We start from the raw sequence: 23,359 nt of genomic DNA on the forward strand, positions 1-23,359 counted from the left end.
ACACCTTCTGGAATACATACATCCACACACACACACTCACACACACATTCACAGGCAACCTCGCCGAGTTTTGAATCGGTCCCCCTTCTCCTCGCCTCCCCAGCCCGCGCCATGTCGTCTGCTGTCACCGAGACGGAGGAGTCGGCGCGCAGCTCCCCGCTGACGCCGCTGAAGCTGGTCGGGCTGGTGTGCGTCTTCCTGGCGCTCTGCCTGGACGTGGGAGCCGTGATGAGCCCGGCGTGGGTGACCGCCGACGACCAGTACTACCTGTCCCTGTGGGAGTCCTGCTGGAAGCCGGCGAGCACCGAGAACTGGCAGTGCAGCAGCACGCTGGGATCAGGTAACAAGAGGGGAGGAAAGTCACATCATGGGGCATAAACAAACCATAATAGCCGCTTTATCGAACCTGTCCCGCACGCACCGGATTGTGTATTAAGAGGAGCTCCTTTTTCTTTTTCTTCTTTTTAAGTTAGAGAGCAAAGAGTTAAATGACAATATGGCAAAGACTGTTGACTCCACGAGCCGAGGCAGGTAGACAATTGTTACACTCCACTGCTTTTATCCATCCAAGCCTCACAGTGACAGTCCCTGACAATGGGACTCTGGGATATCCAGATTAACTATTGTGGAGGTGAAATGAAGGGATTTTGCCAAGCTGGGGTGCATTCAAACTATATATTTTTTAAATGATTTAATTCAGCTTTGAAAACTGAAAGAAAACTACATTATGAATTGCAGTTTGTTATATACCTCCCGACAATGACATCCCCCTCACATTGCTTCTCAGCCCTCCTCTTTTGCTTTTCTTTTCCCAAGATGCAGGCGTGACATTTTGGAAACACAAATGTGTGGTAAATACCAACCCTGATGTTAATGTCAGCACAAGTGGCCGACTGTCACAGGTATTTCAGGGGGGTATCTGAGGAGAAACAGAGGTGGGTTACCATCGGCTGGTAACATTTTATTTGTACATGCTTAAAAGCCAGAGGCGATTCTAAAGTCTGTTGGGGCTCTGGGCAAACATTTACAGGGGGGCCCCCTCGAACCAGCGTACTAACAAAACATTGTGAAATGTGTAAGTTGTTTTCAGAATATGAATATAAACATAAATAAACTTAATTAATTAAATTACAAATAGATGCAAAGCCACCACAAATAGAAGCAAAATGAATGAAATTGAATACAAAACAGTAACAGGGATGCAAAATGACCACAAAGAGACACAACATGAACATAAAGTGTCAAGTTTTTAAAAATAGATGCAAAATGACCACAAAAAGGCACACAATTTCAAAAAAGGGATGCAAAATTAATACAGACACAAAATGACCAGAAATAGAAGCAAAATGACCGTAAAGCAGCTTAAAACTTCTAAAAACAGATGGAAAATCACCACTTAGAAGCAAAGTAACAGGGATGCAAAATGACCACAATACGACCGAAAGAAGATACAAAATGACGACAAAGAGACACTAAACGACCACAGAGAAGCTTCAAACTTCAAAAAAAGAAATAGATGCAAAATTACCACAAAAAGGCCCACAATTTATACTTAGGGATGCAAAATGAATAGACCAGAAATGACCAGAAATAGATCCAAAACAATCACAAGAACATACAAAACAACCGCAAAGAAGCATAAAATGTCTAAAAATAGATGCAAAATGACCACAAATACAAATTCAATTTCAAACATATTAATATGAAGAACAATAAAAAACAGGTGGGGTCCCCTTAGGGTGGTCAGGGCTCCTGTGATTCAAACTATGCATCGTCCCTGCCGTAGATTGAAGTTTGTCAGCCCTCGGGGGCCCCCTCCTGGCCTGGGGCCCCAAGCGCCTCTGACTATAGCTGAAACAATTCATTGATCATTCAGACAGAAACACTTCTGATGAGCTATTGATCACATTAATACGTTTTTTAATTTAAAAAATGCAGTGGTTCCAACTTCTAAAATGTAAATATTTCTTGGCTAGCATGTTGAAGAATTGAGTTTTGGGCTGATGGTCAAACAAAACAAGTAATTTCTATTCGTGTCAACCTGGACTTAAAAAATATTTAGCAGATTATACTCAATATGAAAATTCAGAAAAAGTGAGTTGCAGGCCTAAAATGCAAGTTTAGTTTATTTTAAAATGTAATGGTGAAAAACCCCCTGTGTTATTATGCCTGATAAAGGATGATAATGCTTTTCCCCAAATTGAGAGACTAAACAGTGTTCATCTCTGTGGAAAATTCAAATAAATGCTGCTCAGGAGCCATAACGCCATGCTTATTCAGACGGATTTTGTTCTTTCACAGTCATCACCATATAGGTTATTAATGTAGCATAGCTGCCAACACCTCCATGGTAAAGCACATCAACTCTCCTGGGTGTTGCCACTTACCTGCGCCTAATCCATTCATTAATCAAACAGGAGAAGGGAAGGAGGGAGATGACATAGACCTCACCCTGTCTCACTCAGAATTCTTTATTTTCTATTATCCTCCCCCTTCTTTTGTTGTCTGGAAAATGGCCTTGTTGTTGCACCCAGGAGAGGTCTTGCAGTTTTGGGCAAGAGAGGAGGGGATGATGTTGGATTGGTTTCCAGGGGAACACAAATTCACGAGCGTTACTATAACTGAGGCGAAAGTGGCTTTTCTTTACTACCGCTGTGGCACTTGGAACTGACTGCTGCTAATTACACTTGGGGGCATTAAAAAGGAATCATTTAAAAGGTCTTTAAACTGTCAGAGTGTGACAGAAACTATCTATCTATCTATCTATCTATCTGGCTTTCTATCACACACTCTACAGACCTGCAGAGCTGATATGTGACCAATCCATAAGTCTCTGCTGCTCTCTCTGTGGGTGTGTGCGTATGTGTGTGTGTGTGTGCGTGCGTGCGTACGTGCATGCGTGTGTGCCAATAAGAGGCATGTTGAGCTGACCTATTTCTGGACAGTCTCCTCTGAAGCCCAGCTGAATATTTTATGTCACACTCTGATTTCTCTGTTGTTGCATCTCCGCACCTCCTCTCTTAAGACACACACCCGCACATGCACACACACACACACACACACACACACACTTTGTGACCACAGCTTTCAGCAGTTCCTCCCCTTCCTTCCTGCACACATAAAGTAGTCTCCATACATATCCAGACTCCAGACTATGACTCTCTAATTAGATGTCTCGGTGCGACAGGTGTGTATCAGAAATGTGTGTGAGCCTTAGCAACACACACTCACACACATTGATCTTGTGTCGGTTTCCTTGGCTTGCTCCAGCACCTGAAACAGAGAGCTTCTTTTAGCTCATTCTTTTAATTCATTGTGACAATTTTCTTTTTGTAATAATGCGAGACTGAATTGATCACCACAGGAACATTTTCACCTACTGTAGCAGAGCCCCTGCTGAAGTTGGCATTCATTCATTGGCTTGCTCATGGGCACTTCAGCATAGGAATGTTTGAACCTGGTGGGCCACCATGGTGTTCTGTATTTTGAATGAAAGACCAATTGGTAGCCATCTTTTGTTCTCAGTTATTTATCGTGCTTCTGTTGGTGTTGCATTTGCAGATATGTGTGTTTACTAGATTGAGCATTAAAAGTGCAATGTAACATTTGCAACCTGGACCTTTTTTAACCCTATTTTTTGTGCCTAAGTCACTAATCTGGACAAAAATTTTAGTCCAGTATAGAGTGTGCCTGGCATCTGCGAAACGGGTTGTAATCGCCCGACCCAACTGACCCTTCGCACCTTGGTTACTGTTGCTAGGACTGTCAAGCTTTAATTTCAATATGACAAATTCAGTGATATCAGTGAGAAATATTCCAAAGGAAATAACAGCAGTTTTCTGTAGTAATAGATGTGAACTACCAGAGAATGGCATACGGAAAGGATTACAATATTAATTTACGAGCTACATTCACAATATAATGTTTATTTGTCGGCAGAGTAATGTGAATGAAGAGTCCCATACATACATATACAATCTCTAGTCCCAATGCAAGCATCAGGCCCCCCAAGGCTTGACAATTTAGGTGAAGGACAGGAACAACAATATTCTTGTAGGCCTACAGACAAGGTCAATATATTATGATTATTTAGTTATGACTCCGCCAGAAACTTCTAGCTGTATGCTGAAATCAACATGTGCTGAGGTTAGCACAAGTTAGCGACCTAGCGGGAGAGTCAATCACACAAGTGCAAATAAAAAGGCAGAGCTGAAAGCCTCTGGGGAAGTTTGGTTGAATGGGAACATAATCTCTAGGAGACCAGGCAGGCTGATGGTGTGTCAACATTGCTCCACCATTGAGAGAGATGTGACTAGAAACACATCCAACATGCTAACGCACATTTGACAACCTCACCCGATGTGCTGATCAACGGGATGAGGTAAAAACAACCCGGAGCCTAACTCCTTATCCCCGCTGCTTTCTAGCAGCCTTTAAAATGCTGTCGGACTTGCAGGTTCACACGCACGCGGCCACCTTGCTTTGACAGCTTGACAGGCCTCCCATGCCCAGTTACAGTTGCTAGCATAGGGTTGGACGGTGGCCATTCTAGGAAGTGGACTTTTTTGCCACTGACTGGCCCAGATTTTTATTTTAAGTGTCTGAGAACATTATGGAAAGGACCCTCTAACAAAAGAAAACATTCTTCTTTACCTGATCCATTCTGTTCAGTACCTAGCTGCTATTATCTCCTACCTGTTTACCATGACAACATTCATTAGCTTTTAAAATACACTATGGTGTTTCAGAGAAAACTTCTTTTCCTTTTTTTTGACAATTTGACACCAGAAAAATCAGAAATAGGGAGCTGCAGCTTAGGGCTAATTGAACAATAAGGGATTTGTCAAGTTACTATGGTCCCCCAGGCCTCTTAAGAACCATGGTATGCATGCATGGCTTAAATTGGCAAGTGAACACCCAACAGCTCCACGCAACAAGCCAAATACAGTAATGTATGCAGAGACAGATTGCCTCAATCAGTGTAAGAAATCTTTAATTCACAACATACACAGCATAGTTTCCAACTAATTGGACTGCGATGGAAAAACAAAGGCATAAAGGATCTCACTTTGCAAAATAGAACAGACCTATTGAGTAAAGACCAGCTGTGCAGTAGTTATTGCATTATGTGTTCCCTTGTTAACTGAAACTGGTACAATTATAGTTTGTATTGTTATCTGAAGCCCCTTTCAGACATGTACCAATACGCAATGTATGATGGCAGTCAGAAACATTTATGAATAAGAGGCTGAGAGTCAAAGTCACATCAGTAATCTCACCAGGTCAGACATAGAGATGACAGGAAAGCAAGGAAGATGGGAACAAATGCAACAATGGTTTCCAGCCAAACGTGAATCCCATGCTCACATCAAGTGGAATGTGTGTGAGTGTTGGTCTTGAGAGGGTTAAATTAAATCTAATTGCATTGAACAACAGACTTTGGCTGACATGATGCATCCATGTGTGGCTGGTTTTCAGACATTTCTCTATTATTAATTGCCAAGTCTGATATTTTGAAGCTTTCACAAGAACCTGAGTTTCCCAATAGTAATCACAATTTGGATGTTGGCATGAATGCTATTTTACAAGATGAATAACTCCAATATGACATGAACATGGCACAAACTCAAGGACACTGGGGCACCATCATTTTCGGTTGTTGAGATTCTTCTCATGTCAGGACAGTCTTTTCTTAAAAATAATTAATAAGTTCAGACCAGCACTCAAATCAGAATTAAATGATAGGTATAACTTAAAGATATTATAATCAATATTATCAGCTTACTCTGAATTCCCCAGTAGTGTGTATATATAGTCAAAAGTTTGAACTGTTTTGTACTGTGTATCTACAGTATGTTGTATGTTTAAACATGACAACAAAGCATAAACAACAAAATGAAAAGGAGATAACTGTCTGTATGAAATGTATAACTGTGTGTCATCAGCATATGAAGGGTAGGATATATTCTGGTTCTTCATGGTAATACCAAGTGGGAGCATGTACAGATGGAAGAGCAATGGCCCAAGGATTGGCCCTTGTGGAACCCCGGAGAAGATCTTCTTTTAAGTAGGTTTCAAATGTCCAATAAAAGCTCCTATCCTTTAAAAAAGGATGAAAACCAGTTACGTTTTTCCGAGTCAGTGTTGATCCTAAGGTCATTGATGACTCTTACGAGGGCTGTTTCTGTTCTATAGCTGCCTCTGAAACCTGACTGGTAGATTGGTAGTTTAACACTCTTGTTAATTTAACACTCACGCTTTAGCAGAGCCGTTTGCACATGTACGAGCACGAGCCTGCGCACATGTACGAGCACGAGCATGAGCCCTACGGCGGTAGCGATATGTGCGCCTGTTCGGACATAGAAAATAGAAGGAAGGACCATGCGCGGACATTTAACAACAACAACAATTGCGGTGAAAGGTTCACGTTGGTGTGATGCGGAGGTGGAGTGTTTACTGCAGATTTGGGCGGATGAAAATATTCGAAAACAGTCGACAAGACGCACAAAAACTCCGAGGTCTATGATAGATTTGTAAACAAAGCCACACACACGCGATCAATGCGTGTGACGTGTTACGGCGTGATGACGTATGGACAGCAAGAAGCATTGGCCGAGGCCCTGGCAGTGCGAGTACAAACGGGGCTGGGGCGCGGGGGGAGAGGGAGGGGGGACAAGTACCCTAAAGCCCTGGTCGCGGTGCGGAAGGACAGTGTGAGTGCGCCCTGAGTAGCCAAACACTCCAGCCCTAATGCTCCACGTACAGCAGTTTTAAACGCGTTTTGATTTCAACCAAAACTATGGTTAGGTTTAGGAAAGAGTGTGGTTTGGGTTTAAATAAGTACGTTTGAAGAACGTAAGTAAAAAGATGTAAAAGTTGACTTCGGTTTTCACGCAGGACAGGAACGAAGAGCACTCCTTGGTAAAAGTGTTTGTTTGACCCATCCATCCACCCAATTGAAATCCACCAGATTTTTTTGCTCTTTATATGAAATAATCTTATAGAGCTGCAGCTGAGCAGTTGCTCTGAGCTTCTAATGTTTCCTTGGATGAGTAAGTTGAAAGCCTGATTTGTCTCATACGGATGTGAAAGGCACCTCCTGCGTCAGGCACAGTAACAGTTGATGACCTGGGAATGATAAAGGTGTGGGCAGCCAAGCTACTTTCTTCCTGTCTTTATTTAGTCACTTCTTTTCTTCCCCCTTCACTCCCTCCTGTCCGGCTTAACCACCTCCTCTTCTCCTACGTTCATTCATCCCTGCTCTTCTTCTTCCTCCATTTTTCATGCTCTTCCCCTACCCCACTCGTTTCCCTTCCCTCTTTTCCTTTGTTCTCTTACTCGGATTTCAAGCTCAATCTAGTAAACAAACACATTTGTTTCAGATCAAATATGCAACATGCAAATGAAACAGACGCACAATAAATGACTGAGAACAAAAGATGAGCTATTGCTACCAGTAGGTGTGTCATTCACCTGACCTTGACAGATTTCCCAGGCTTGCTGTTGGATTTGGTTACAGCCTGAGAAACCATTACTAAAAGCAAGGAAACCATACCATTTTTTCTGTCTTATGTTTAGAATTATGAAAATTGATGAGTCTTATCAGCTTATTAGTCAATTGTGCATGCGATATTTACTCATATTTAGGTATAAATCCCAAAAGACGTACTAAAGTTTGTAGACGGGAGGGATTATAAACCCATTTGGTGAAAAGCAGTGTCATTTTTGACCCGTGTTCACCAGTCTTTGTTGTCACAGATTTGAGACCAGTCACCACTGAGGACCTAAAAACCTCCATAAATGCTGCCTCCTCGCTCTCTGCCCTTCTCATCTTTCTCTATCAGTCTATCGATCCACCCGTTGCTTATACTCCCCCGGCCTTTTCCGTCCATACCCTTAAATTAATTGTCTTTTTCTCAATACTCAACCCTCTTCCCATCTCCTTTTTGTTTTTCTATCATTCCCTTTCTTCCTCTCTTCCCTTCCTGTCCCTCTCTCCTCCCCAAGGGCTTCATTGTTACATTTCTAATGTTAATCATTTTCCCTTTGTAATTTCACCATCCTCCTTCTCCTCAGACCTCTCCATCTCCATCTCCATGTCCCCTTTCCTTTTTCTCCAGGGTCAAGTTTCTCCCCCCGTGTCCTTCTCTCCCTCTTCTCCCGTCTTACCTCCTCCTCTCCTCTGAATCCATCTCTCCTCTCAGTGAGCGGAGCCCCCAGAGACACGCGTTCTATTTGTAGCGGCTGAATGAGGAATGGGAAATGATGTGGCATTCAGTTCTGTGTCAGACAGGCAGACAGGGGAACCAGGAACCTACAGCTCCCACTTGCCATTCACAAAACAAACACACACACACGCACACACACACACACACACACACACGAGTTACATACACCGAGTGTGTGCGTGTTGGTGAGTTTGAGTGAGAGAGAGCGGAAGAGGGAGGATTGATATGGTACACATGGCAAATTTAACGGTTGCTATATGTGTCCATGATGCAATTTACATTCAAACGGGCCATGTGTGTGAGATAGACAGAGAAAAAAGGCAGTGCATATTGTATGTGTATTAAAGATAAAACAGTTTTACAGTGAAAGCCATATTGTGTGTGTGTGTGTGTGTGTGTGTGTGTGTGTGTGTGTGTGTGTGTGTGTGTGTGTGTGTGTGTGTATGTATGTGTGTGTGAGATGTGATTCCCACCGAACTATTCCTTCTTTATGTCTTATTTCGAAAATGTACAGTAACATAAAAAGACAAAAACACTAAAATGAAATGAAGGATAAACCTTTACACAAACAATGAATACAATTCTCATATATGAGTAAGAAGAAGTATATATATAAATAATTATGTATCCAAGTATATAATTGATTCCTACCCTTTCTGTGGCGATGGCTGCTGACAGATGTTTTAACTTCTGATTGGTTATCTGATACCTCTCGCTTCCATGCTGACTTGTGTTTGGCTGGAGCTGCTTCTACGGCTTTGAGGGAAGTTAAACCTGGGGTAGGCAGTTTATTTTTATCCATAGTAATCTTTCATTATATTGTAATTCAAGTGTTCTGAGAGAAAACTAGATTTCTACACCAAATAATGTTCCTACTGGCTCAGGACAGAGAGGGGAGAGGGAGAGCTGCAAGAAGAGGTCTTACTCTGCTTCAGATTTTGGCATTTTTGTTGTTGTTGTTGTTGCTTTTTACCTCCTGCAACTTTAATATGAAAGAATGATAAACTACCTGAGCCTCTTAAGCTAAGATCACTTTTTTGCTGCCACACCGGTGAACTTCACCTGTTACACAAGCTCAAAGCAACTCAAGTCAAAAAACAGAGGAAAAAGAAGTGATGAGAGATAAATAAAAATTAAATAAGATATAAAAACAAGACAAATGATAATGCTGTGTAATAAAAGCTGTGTGCACTCTGTATACACCTTTCACTTATACAGATAAGTCCCATTACAGGCTAATTGCACAGGACACAGGCAGGAAATTGCACAGGATTATCCGTCGTGCTGTAAGTGGTCGGTGACGGTGACTGAGACAACGTCAGCATTACATTATATAATGCTCCTTCTTACACTTCTGGGTGTCGCAGTCTGTTACTGAAGGAGCTGCTTGAAGCCCCAGCAGTCCCATGCAAGGGGGTGAGAGGTGCTGTCCACGATTGACGTCAGTTCTCACCCACCACCTCTGTGGAATCAAGAGGGAAGTCCAACACTGAGCTACCCCTCTTCACCAGTTCATTGAGTCTTTTACTGTCCATCTCTGTGCTTCCATTTCCCCAGCAGACCACTGCGTAGAAGACTGCACATGCCACAGTGTCATTAGATGTTCCTAACAGTGTCCTACACACTCCAAAGGACCTCAGTCTGCTCAGCAAATGAAGACGACTTTGGCCCTTTTTTTGGACCATCTCTTTAGTCTTTCTGGCAGTTAGGTGAAAGTGGCTGGGTTCACATCAGACCATCATGCCCTCGATGACCATCCTGTTTTCCTTTTTGTTCCCTTCTGATACGCATCCAATGATGGCTATATCATCAGAGAACGTTTGTAGGTGACAGTTGTTTACATGCACTGTTTGTACATATAACTATGAAAAGTCATGTATTATATTATGTGTAATCCCCATCTATTACCGTAGAAATTACGTGCGGAGCAAAGCAGGGAAATCAGGGCCGCTAAACTGTGTAGGGGGGAGGGTGGGCGTGGTGTATGGGTCCCAAAACACGGGATACTAGTATTCATGTCCCAGTGGTGTTTGTGTCCCAGAAGTACGAAGCCAAACAATTGTTTTCTAATCCTACCCAAGTGATTTTGACGCCTAAACCTAACCATCACCCTTTGTTGCCTAAACTTAACTGTTGCGGTCCACTTCCGGTCGCTGTTTCGAAAGGGAGAGAGCGCCGTACTCTGTGGGTTAATGCTAGTTCCATTGCTTACACAAGGCAACGTTTTGGGCAACTCTCACGGGACAAGAGAATAGCCTCAGTGTCGTTGCTTTTGTTGAACTCATCCGCTCAAATATGAAGCAAACGTGCAGCGTCAAAGCACGGAAAACAAAAATTAGGGCACGCTGCCAGGAAACATTTTAACACAACTGAATAGATGTTTGTCCGTACATTGATCTAATCAAACTGAATATTCTTGGTTTCTCTGCTTTTGTAATACATGGTGCTTCTTTCTTTCGTCTTTCTTTCCGATCTGTTTCTTTCTATTTTCTTTCCTTCACACTTTCTCATCTCTATAATCTTTCATTTCCGTCTTCCCTCTGTGCCTCTCACTATCCACCTCTGCATCTCATCTTTCACCTCCATCTCTGTCTCTTCCCCTCCCTCTGCCTCTAAATCTCTCCTTTACCCTTATCTCTCCCCTCCACCATCAATCTTTCATAAGCTTTTTTACCACACTTGAGCAGCAGATTTAGGCGTCACCCGTATTTACGCATTAATAGCTGTAAAATAAAAAACTAAATTCACTTTAATAGCCCTGCAGTAAACAGTCGATGCAAACTGCTGTGCATTGGCTTTGCAACTGAATTGACGGCAACATTTCTATCATTGATGTTCCCCCCTGATCTTTCAGTTTGAAGTGTAGCTTTTAAGAGCTATTCCACAAGGAGCACAGAATATTTTATTTATTAACACATTTTGTCATATAGCACATAGTTTAGCCGTGTAGTACAGGGATAGGTTCTACAGCATCTTACATGAGTGAGGCCAATTTGAAAGCATCCCATCTGATCACAGTGTGAAAGCAGACAGGTGGAATAAAAGGTTAGAGAAATGGTCACATCTCTTATCCCCCTCTGAGATAGATTAAATGATGAAATCTGTGTGCGTGTGTGTTTCCAGACCTAAATGACAGCATGTAGAATAGATACATTTCTCTTTTAAAGTTTTCTTTATGTATGTGTGTCGGTACATTCATTTAAAACATTGAATCAGTCCATAGCCCCATCCCTTCACCACAGCACACAAACACACATCAGCATCCTCTCAGCTTGACATTAATACCGACAGTTCATAGCTTTTGTTAATGCAAAAAATACACTTTTCTTTAGAGATAACTATCAAAGTTGTCATATTTCCTAGGCTGCCCTTTTTTCTTGGGTGCAATAAAACAGTAGTTCTTGGGTGCTTTTGATTTCAAGTTAATTAATATAGCCTTATCTCTTTGCTTCTCTCATTATTAATAATATTCATTAAACTCTTTGCAAGCTCGACTCAACTTTCACATAACTGAATGAGGTGCCATCTTTTAACACATTATTATTGTTTTTTATATTGAGACTGACGACAGCACTCTTATGTTTCCAGCTGGCTAGCTTGTAAACATTTAACTCACCAGCTACAACTAGTTTACCAATGTAGGAATTTTACACACAATACTTTAGGCAAATCAGAAGGACCTCACAGAGTATGTATTACATAATTCAGATTCTACAGGAGGCTTTCTGGAGTCAGCAGAGTCGTTGGTAGTTTAGTGCGCCAGCAGGCATTTATTAGCAGGAGGACATCGGAATGATACAGACGTCTGGAGAAATGTTCTATTCTCTATCTAGAGTACCCGTGATCAGAGGCAAGAAGTTCTGATATGTATTCTAAAAACTCCAGCATATAAACTTGTAACAAAGGCGTGGTTATGTGTCCGCTTGTGCGTGCATATGTGTATTTTTGAAACAGCCGTCAGGACGCCTCCATCTCCAGCCTCCATTTCCAACACCCACGCGTAGGGGTTCCCTCTGTGTCCACAGGAGTCTTCTTCTTTATCTGTGAAGGAAACCCAACACGGACAGCAATTCTCCTAACTCTTACGCTATCTGCCAGATGCCTGTGTGAGAGCTGACTAGTTCTTTGTCTTTGTGACCTTGACTTGTTCCTGTGCAGAGAAAGCAGATAAAGATTGAGTCAAAAGTTTGTGTGCTTTTAGAAACAGAAAAGTTTGAGCTTGGACTAATAATCACTATCACACTTTTAAATGCTCATACCTAATAATCACGCTTATCACATTCTTATTAATCATTACTAATACACACGCTAACACATGATTATTAATTCTTCAATCATTGATTATCACACTCTTATTAATCATTACTAATACACACACTAACACATGATTATTAATTCTTCACCAACTAGCCCCGCAAGTAGTCGCTACATCATCAAGCTTCTAGAAAGTGATGTTATTTGTTTTTTGTTCTGATCACAAGTTCGAATGCTGGACGATTTGTGCAGTCCATTTATCTGCCCCAAACAGCCTTGGTCCCCACTGTACAGATATTAGCTTTGAGCTAGCTAGCAGGGTATCCTCAGATCGTCTTTGTAGATGCTACTTTTGGGGACACAATTCAGACACAGTAAGGATGGACAAAGCCTCTGGGTCTGAGAAGTCAAGCCAATGCGGAAGTGCCTTAAACCTGCATTCTTTCTAATTTCCGAAAAAGGGGGCGATTGGTTGCAAAAAAAAACCTGTGTGTATCGTCATGGGACAATGACCTAGACTACTTCTCAGTAAACATTTTCCTAATGGGTTTATGGACACACTTGCTATTTTCTTCTTCAGTACAGCACAATGTTAATTTTGTGTTAATCCCATTATGGTCCCATGTATTAGCAGGTATGCTTAGGGCGTGGCTACAGGTCGTCATGCTAGTGACAGGGTAGAAGTTTAGCAATACAATCAGTATAGGCTACACGACACTGTGTACATTAAAATAGCTGGGAACTTGTTTTTGGGTGTCGGATGAGGACTCATGTTGTGTTTTCACCTAAAAGTTCATTTTAACATCACGGTCGCCTCAAACTGTCTTGATCCTGTGCGGTTGCACCTTACTAAGAAAGCTTACGTTTGCTCGCTAGCGCTAACGTTAGCTGGTCACTTAAGGGAAACTGGCAAGCTCTCACCTCACCCACTGGCAACAGTCCAACAGATGACTCACGTCAGCCAGTTTAAAAAGCGTGAAAAAGGGTTTAGCTTGGTGCAGTGCCTCATAAACTATAGATCTAAACAGCCTGAGGCTACTTAGTGCTCCTCCCCAGTGTGTAGGTGAGGGTTAAGGTAAGGGTAAGAGTAGGCAAGCAGTGGTTAGGGTTGGGGTAAGTCTCAAGAAAATGAATATAAGCCTTCGTAATGCCTTCAAAAGTGTGTGCGTGCGTGCGTGCGTGCGTCCGTGCGTGCGTGCGTGCGTGTGTGTGTGTGCGTGTGTGTGTGTGTGTGTGTGTGTGTGCGTGTGTGTGTGTGTGCGTGTGTGCATCAAGTCGCAGTGCTCTCTCTATATAAATGTGGACAGATTTTTGATAAAATGCCAGTAAAGCTTTTTAGCCGAGGCTTTTTGTCAGCTCAGGTATAGTAAGTGCTCTCTCTCTCTCTCTCTCTCTCTCTCTCTCTCTCTCTCTCTCTCTCTCTCTCTCTCTCTCTCTCTCTCTCTCTCTCTCTCTCTCTCTTCATTACTTTCACTCAGCGCTGCTCTGTCCCCAGCCCCTTAATGCCCTCCTCACCTCCTCCCCCCTCCTCTACCTTCACCACCACCACCACCACCACCATTTCCATGTTGCCCTCCCTCTGTCCTTGTAACATTATGCCGGTGCCTCTCCACTTGCATGTTTCTCCTCTTTAACGTCCATCATCCTCTTGGAGACGCTCACCGCCTTCTTCATCTTACTTTCACTTGCCCCCCCCCCAGTTCCCCCTTTGTTCCTCGATTCCCTTTGTTTTTTGCACTTCATACACACTCATGTCCTCCCTTTCTCCTTTCGCCACTGTTTTCATTTACATTCCATCCTTTCTTTCTTCCATCTGCCTGTCTTAATGTTCTTTTTTCCTCCCACTATTCTTTCCTAACCGCATTTCCCCCTTGCTTCCTTCTCCCCGCCCCTTTTCTTTCCTACCTGCTCTCTTACTCTCTTCTGTTTCCTTAATGACATCACTTTTCTCCACATTTCTTCCACTTTTCCTCGTAAATTTGTCCCTTCTTTTCCTCCCATCCGACCTTTTATCATTTTTTCATATGCTTTCCTTACTTTTCTCCCCCCTTGCTTCCTTCTTTTTCCTTCACTCTCTTATACAGTGTGTGTTCATTCATTATTTCAACATCGTTCTTCCTCATTGTGTCTTTCCTACCCTCCTTTCTTTGTTTCCCTCTTCTCTTCCATTCTTCCTTCCACTTTCCATCCCTTTTTTCTTCTATGTATGTGTGCTCTCCGTCTTCCTCTCCTCCTTCTTTCACTTGATTTCTCCCTAAACTCATTTGTATGTCATTGTTCAGTCCTTAATTATTCATGCCTTTCTTACTTCCCCACCTCCTTCCTTGTTCTCCCTCTAATCAACAGACTTGACGGTGACAAAGGTAGTAATATAAAATGTCAAATAAAATAATATGTCTCTTGCGGCTCTGTCTGTCCTCCCAGGCCACCGCCAAAGTTACATTTTTGGCTCTGTTATGCTTTCACAGTGTTGCATTTATTCATGAATGTTCTCTAAATGTTGATTTTTACGTGTTGCTTCTTTGTGACCACTCACTTTTGTCACTTTTTTCTTCTCTTGACCACTTTCTCTGTCCACCCTCCACCATCACTCCAACCCTTGGTCTTCATCCCTCATTACTTCTTCTTCTTCTTCCTCTTTTTCTCCCCCCACCTCTTTCCCACCCTCCTTTCCAGACTGGCAGGTTGCTACGCTGGCCCTGTTGCTAGGGGGCGGGGCCCTGGTACTGATGTCATTCCTGGTTGCTCTGGTTGCCGTGTGCATCGGCACGAGGCGGCGATTCTACGCACCTGTCGCCTTCATGCTCTTTTCTGCAGGTCAGTACACATACACACATTAGTAGTACCCCAGTCCTGGGTCGAATGCCACACACTCAGTATGCGCTTAAACACACACGCTCACACACAAACACACTTAATTAGCCAATTTAGACAAGGTAACTGGAAGGTTGCAGGGTAATCACATTGGAAACTGACATGCATTTAAATGATAATCCTTACTTACCCATTAAATAGGCACATACACACACACAGACACACACACAATTCCTCTCTCCCTCAAACTCATCTAGAGAAAATCCTATTTTTATGAGTCGGGCTCAGTCTGGTCGGAGCAGACTGTCACGCCTGTCCCTTTAATTTCCCCAGCCAGCCCAAATCTCAAGTTGGACAATTGTCAAGTTCCCCTATTTCCCACATTCTAATCTTCTGGAATAATTGGAAAATTTCTTTTTTTTTTTTAGGCATGAAATGTTTCATTTCACCAAGCTGTATCTCTTGCCTTCTTAATCATACTTGTGAGATACAGCACTAAGGGGGAAATCTTATTTAAAGGTATGGTGTAGAGATTTACACAAGCTATGAGATTTCTCACGGTGTGGGAGTCTCCTTATCCTGCGAAACACTTTCAAAGCATATTATAAATGAAAATGCATAAATGAATTGTAATTAAACCTTTTTTTGTTTGGATTGCCTGCTCAGTCAAATAGAATCATTTTGCATGCTGTCATGAGTTTTAGAAGCTTTTCTGTCTTCAGCCTCAGCAGAGAAAACAGACATTTCCAGCTTAAAACATATAGAATGAAATAAGAACTATGTTTACTCAGTGTTAATTCAACATTTTCCTTTAGGATAATTCCAGGGCAAAATCATCCCATGGACTTTTTTGGTACTTACTTACATCAAATAAGCCAGCCAAATATCCAGACAGTTTTTTCGCTAACAGCAGGACGTGGCTAACACTGATTAGCTCGGGGCAGTACGGTGAAGGCATTCAAACGTCTTTTTTAACCACTAATATTGCTCAAAATAACAGCAAACCTCTGCAGCAGCATGAAATGAGTCCCTACACATAAAACAAAGCACCAACAACGTAGTTAGTGAACCCAGAGTTTATTAAAAGAGTGTTTTAGGGCGCACTCAAACTGTCCTTCCGTACCTAGCTAAAGCCTAGTGCGTTTGAGCAGTGTGAGTGCACCCGCTTTGCACATAACTGGGGACAGAGAGAGGTGGGCTTTTGTAGAGCCCGTTTGCACATGTACGGGCACGAGCGTGCGCACGTGTACAAGCACGAGCACGATGCCTACGGCGGTTCTGACTTCATTTATGTGCGCCTGTTCGGACATAGAAATTAGAAGGACAGACCATGCGCGGACATTTAACAACAACAACAATGGTGGCGAAAGGTTCACGTTGGTGTGATGCGGACGTGGAGTGTTTACTGCAGATTTGGTCGATGAAAATATTCAAAAACAGTCGACAAGACGCACAAAAACTCTGAGGTCTATGGAAAGATTTGTAAACAAAGCGACGCATCGCGATGATGTCATCAATGCGTGTTACGTCGTGATGACGTATGGACAGCGAGAAGCATTTGCGTGAGGCCCAGGCAGTGTGAGTACAAACGGGCCTGGGGCGCGGGAGGAGAGGGAGGGGGGACAAGTACCTTAAAGCCTGGGGCGCGGTGCGGAAGGACAGTGTGAGTGCGCCCTTAAAGACTTACCTACTGGCCCCTGTACCAGCTCCTCTCATAGTAAAGTCCATTCAAGTCGATTACCAAAGTCCATCCAAAAACAAGGAGCCCACTGGTGCTTCGTTTTGTGCATTGGTGTGTATAGATAGCTATGATTAGCCCCATCAGTCAACCCCTCGTTTATAACTAGTCAAGAACATCCATAAGACACTTGAACTTATAAAACATTGGGCTCTATCTTGCACCTGGTGTTTAGTTTCAGACTACTCGTGCCCACCTGTGTGCCCATGGTTTTGTTGGTCTTGAAATGAGGTGTGGTCAGGCAGATTGTTGGTGCATTGCTATCTGGGGACAGCAGAAAGCATTTGTGCCATTCGATTTTTTTTAAGCAACAGCCTACAGGGCTGGTGAATCATGAGTCATTCATTCATGGGTAGCAGCTGGATGATTTATTGATATTAGTGGATTTGGATGGCATCAGAGACTGACACACACAGACGCACAGTCCTTTTTCTCCTCCTCCTCTCACCCAGTTAAATACGTGATCAGTGCATGTGCTCATACAAATGATACGCAGGCCTTTTACTAATATAGCGCCTTTTGACCACAGCTACTGTTACGCTACTTGCCACATTCACCCATTCACACACCTACTTTCCCCATTTTTTAGTCATTTCGTCATCTTTTTGTGGTGTTTTGCCTCTATTTTTAGTCATCTTGCACCTCCTTGTGGTTGTGTTTATAGTTGTTTTGCATCTCTGTGACTGTTTTGCAACTATTTTATAAGTTTTGTTTGCGTCTGTTTTTTGTAGTCATTGTGTGTATGTTTTTTTTAATCATTTAGCATCTTTGTAGTCGTTTTGGGTCGTTTCTAGTTGTTTTGTGGGTGTGGTTGTTCCCGGTCATTTAGCAGCTTTTTGGGATTGCTTGTGTGTTTTTTTCAGCGACACTTTGCGACTGAGGGCTCATGACCCTATGGGCCCCTGGGCCTGTTCCCGGTAGCCCTGTTCAGTAATCCATCCATGCCTCTAAATAGCAAAAGTGGAGTTGAACACGCCCCGAACACACCATTCGCCCCGGACACACCATTCACCCCGAACACACCATTCGCCCGAACACACCATTTAACCCGAACACACCATTCAACCCGAACACACCATTCGCCCCGAACACACCATCGCCCCGAACACACCATTCGCCCCGAACTCACCATTCAACCCGAACACACCATTCGCCCCGAACACACCATTCGCCCCGAACACACCATTAACCCCGAACACACCATTCACCCCGAACACACCATTCGCCCCGAACACACCATTCGTCCCGAACACACCATTCACCCCGAACACACCATTGGCCCCGAACACACAATTCACCCCGAACACACAATTCAATCCGAACACACCATTCGCCCCGAACACACCATTAACCCCGAACACACCATTCACCCCGAACACACCATTCACCCAGAACACACCATTTAACCCGAACACACCATTCACCCCGAACACACCATTTAACCCGAACACACCATTCGCCCCGAACACACCATTCGCCCCGAACACACCATTAACCCCGAACACACCATTCGCCCCGAACACACCATTTAACCCAAACACACCATTAACCCCGAACACACCATTCGACCCGAACACACCATTCACCCCAAACACACCATTCGCCCCGAACACACCATTTGCCCCGAACACACCATTAACCCCGAACACACCATTCACCCCGAACACACCATTCGCCCCGAACACACCATTCGTCCCGAACACACCATTCACCCCGAACACACCATTGGCCCCGAACACACAATTCACCCCGAACACACAATTCAATCCGAACACACCATTCGCCCCGAACACACCATTAACCCCGAACACACCATTCACCCAGAACACACCATTCACCCCGAACACACCATTCACCTCGAACATACCATTGGCCCCGAACACACCATTCACCCAGAACACACCATTTAACCCGAACACACCATTCACCCCGAACACACCATTTAACCCGAACACACCATTCGCCCCGAACACACCATTCGCCCCGAACACACCATTAACCCCGAACACACCATTCGCCCCGAACACACCATTTAACCCAAACACACCATTAACCCCGAACACACCATTTAACCCAAACACACCATTCACCCCGAACACACCATTCATCCCGAACACACCATTTAACCCAAACACACCATTAACCCCGAACACACCATTTAACCCAAACACACCATTCGCCCCGAACACACCATTTAACCCAAACACACCATTCGTCCCAAACACACCATTCGCCCCGAACACACCATTCGCCCCGAACACACCATTCGCCCCAGACACACCATTCACCCCGAACACACCATTCACCCCAGACAAACCATTCACCCCGAACACACCATTCGCCCCGGACAAACCATTCACCCCGAACACACCATTCGCCCTGAACACATCATTCGCCCTGAACACACCATTCGTCTAAATAGGGTCCAGTATAAGTCACATCTATAATGTTTTATGACTGTTACTATAGTTCATCAGAAAGCGTTATCTATGTTCATAAGTGTAGTTATAACACATTATAATTCACTATGAATGCTCTTTAGATGTGGTCTCTGGACAAAATTGAGAATAAAGAAGATTACTTAGGGATAGTGGCTTTAAAATATTAGCAACTCAAGTGCCTTTAAAAGGTCATTCTACCATAAAGAAATTTGAAAAAGTTGTTAAAACTGAATTATGTTGTCTGTCATTTTTAACACCATGTAATAGAACCCGGACAAAATGTTCCTACACTCATTGAACTTTAGAAAATTTCGCTTTGCTTACAAAAAATACTCTGCTTTGCATCAATAATAGTCAATACTAATCAAAAATAATTATACATCCTTTTAGATCTAGGAAAGGAATCTGAATACTTACAGTAACATACAAACAAACGAAAACACCAGCTGTCGAAATCAATGTAGTTGCTTCTGCCATGATATACGATATAGGGACCCCTCAATGAAAGATAGATCGCATACATTCAGCTGGAGGATTTTTTCTGTGGTGTTTTCTGGTGCAAGAAAGTGCCAGAGCTTGTTCCCACAGGATGAATTCCCTTTGAAGAAATAACGATTGATGTTTTCTCCTTTGTTCTACTGCCATCCATCTCTCTCCCGTCTCCCTTTTTAAACACCTATCCCCCGTCCCTCATCTCCCTTTCCCCTCATTCCATTCATTGTTCCATTCCTCCCTAAACTCTTCCTGTTGTATTTGACCCTTTGGTCCACCTCTGTTCTTTCTCCTCCGTCTCATTCCACCTGTTCCTTCATCCGCCCTCTCTCCTCTTTCCTCCTTTCCTCCACCGTCATGCCTTTGCCCGATCAAGTTTGATTTATTTGGTTTCTCTGAAATGTGCTAAATGAACTAAACAGAGCTAAATGACATTGCCTCCAGGCTGCTCGACCCAGTCGATGCTAATTTCTGCTATTTTCTTGTTTTTTAAACAGTTTTGTGCGTGACCGCTAAACAAAGTAAAATAACAAAGTCTATGTGACCGAATCCCACGAACCCAGTCTCATTAAATTTAACAGCAGATTTGTTTTACAAGAGTGGAAGTTTGTTCACAACGAATATTGATTTTTCACTAATAATTCATTTGAAGAGTAAATATTGACACACAACTCTGAAGCTTTGAGTATGAACATCTTTCTTCCGTGTTGACTCACATAGTTGTGCTTGTGCGATCATACAGCTGTTTTAGAAATGGAAGATTCAGTACATAAATAATTTCAACATTTACAAGCCTTCTGCCTCATCCAGCTGGCACCCCGGCTGGTATCCCGTCATAAAATTGTACTAAATATAGATACTGACTACAGTATAACAATTCTAACCTTCCTTTCTCATCATCTAGTTCACCGTTCAGCATCATCTATATACACTAGTTTCTGAGGAAACGACAGGTTTACCACTTACAATCTTGGATGTGCACACAGCAGGGAGGTAGAATGCACATTTCCACGGTGTCATGATTCATTATATCTGAAATTTTCAAGAGTCTGTTCAGGCCTTTTTATACCTCCCCGCTGGCGATGGCTCGAGACATAATGTTTTATTCTGAATGCAACATTTCAGGAACGCCTTGAGGTATTTCCTTCAAATGTGGCACAAATGCCCATTTGGACTGAAGGATGAACTGGGATGATGGCGAGCATGTGGTCGCGAGCTTCAGAGCACCTGTTGTCTCTGAATGCTCTCCACATTTCATTTCTGGAGAATAAGGGTGCCGACCTCATGTCGAGAGGCGGTGTTTGTGTGATATGGCTGGCAAAGCCCTGTCCAAGAAACGCTTTGCGGGATGGCTGATTGTGAGTGTCTCTCCCAAGCCTATTTGGCAGGAGGAGACCCTTCCACTGTTGTCCATGCACACTCTACGCGTGGTTTGGCAGTGTCCGCGGCCTAGTTTGGCTGCCTAAGTTTCAAGGACATATGTACGGCCAATCTGATTCCAGCTTGATCCCGATGTTTTTGGTTCAGAAGACGTTATTGCAGTGATATGCACAGTAGAAGTGCAGCTACATTTTGTTACAGTGGTTCCCTGGCTGTAACTACACCAGCAGAGCAAATGTGGAAGACTGACCAATCACAGACAGGCTCTTTAGGCACTTCAGACATAGGGTGAAGAAAGTTGCATCAGCCATATGAGAAAGGAAAATATATATCTTTTTTTAACATTAAAGCTATTCTTACCTTTCCGACATGCCTCACAGTGCTTCCCTCCAAAGTCCCGGCCTCTTCCCCCTGCCTGACCTCTGACGCTCCCTCCTCCCCTGACACGGGCGGTGAGAGAGAAATGCTGCGTTCCAGTGCCATGGGAAGTCCGAAACATTGAACTTCCCATGGCACTGGAACGCAGATTGAGCACCACAGGTAAAACGGAGCGACGGATGACAGGCAGGGAGCTCTGCAAATTATTTTATTCAGACCGAATAAAGTAATTGGTCAGACTTTTATCAGAAATATATGAAAATGTAATATTTTTGAGTTAGAACACCTGGTGGATTTCTTTTACATTTTAGTGTGCCATAAACTTATTCAGAGCATTTTAAGATTACAAAAGAAAAGTGTAAAATTGCCCGGAAGGTAAGAATTGCTTTAAAGCATGTAAACATGTTGTAGAAACTAAAAGTAGGAGAAATTATACTTATACTTAGTACTTATCGTCTGCATGTCTCCTCCAGTTGTCCTCCAGGCCTGCAGCTTGGTCCTCTACCCCATCAAGTTCATCGAGAGCATCAACCTGAGGATCTACCATGAGTTTAACTGGGGCTACGGCCTGGCCTGGGGGGGAACCATCTTCTCCTTCGGTGGGGGTATCCTGTACTGCCTCAACCCCAAGAACTACGAGGAATATTACTAGCTCCGATTCAAGCCCCGAACCCCACGTGCTGAGAGAGGTACTCAGGGGGCGAGCAGGAGGTTTGGGTTTTTTTTTTTCCTTTAATGGCTCAATTCCCAAGAACTGTAAGAAATACTAAAAACCGTATTTGAGCCAACAACTGTACTGCCACAAGCTTCCCCCCCGGGGATAATTCAAGGGGTGAAGCTGCCGGCCGTGGGATTTCTTTTCTTGCCTCAACAGAAGTGTGAGCGCTGAGGCTGCACATTTAAACTTATAGGCCAGGTTGGTCCTGGGGAGGGGTCAGAGGGTGGGAAGGAGTCTTACTCGTCTTTTTACCTAGGATCTGGGACACTGAGTGAAACAACTGACAGTGGTGCTGACAACTCTGCAGAAAAAACAAGTATGGAGGTGGATTGCGACGATCCCAGCCTCCTCTGTTCTTTCTTCCCTGTGAATAAAACTGCAAGTCACTACTAATGATCCAACTTATTGACTCTGCTGCCTGCAAAACAGGACTTCAGACTGGGAGGTTTACGCACGCATGCACAACATGCACAACATGCGCAACATGCACAACGTGCAAAGGCACGCGTATCTACACCTGTCAACATCAAATCCCCCATCCCCCTTCCGCCGTCAGGGCTTAGTTAGGATTTGTGGCTTTTTTTTTTTTCCTCTGGAGCCCTTAAACTTTTGCAAGGACACGGAAGAGGATCAGTTGCTACATTTGCGCTTCATAACTTTTCATACGACAGATAGATTCCGCATGGGCTGAGGTAAAGAGGGGGGGGGCGAGTAAAATAAAGACACCAGCTCTATATTCTGTTATCGACCCACTTGTCTGTTACCGCGGCAACCCACAGGGTGTGCTCATACAGCTGTCATGATTGATTAGCCATGGTCGGAGGTGTAAGACGGGACTGCACTCAGCTGCCTCCAAAGGGCTGATAAATTTCGATTCCCAATGAGCCGAGTTTCTCAGCACCGTGATGTGCGGAGC

The 23,359-nt window shown here is 43.5% G+C and overlaps 1 protein-coding gene across 1 annotated transcript; it reads left to right on the top strand.

The window, feature by feature from the left end:
* Window positions 1-111: 111 nt before the first annotated feature.
* On the top strand, window positions 112-22,377 carry LOC310964971 (transmembrane protein 47-like; the record flags this gene model as incomplete). Its single annotated transcript, XM_083938312.1, has 3 exons — window positions 112-340; window positions 15,159-15,299; window positions 22,199-22,377. The coding sequence occupies 3 exons, from the start codon at window positions 112-114 to the stop codon at window positions 22,375-22,377; spliced, it is 549 nt and encodes a 182-aa protein (XP_083794438.1).
* Between the last annotated feature and the right edge of the window lie 982 nt (window positions 22,378-23,359).

The sequence above is a fragment of the Echiichthys vipera genome (assembly GCF_963691815.1).
Source record: "Echiichthys vipera genome assembly, chromosome: 23".
NCBI lineage: Eukaryota > Metazoa > Chordata > Actinopteri > Perciformes > Trachinidae > Echiichthys > Echiichthys vipera.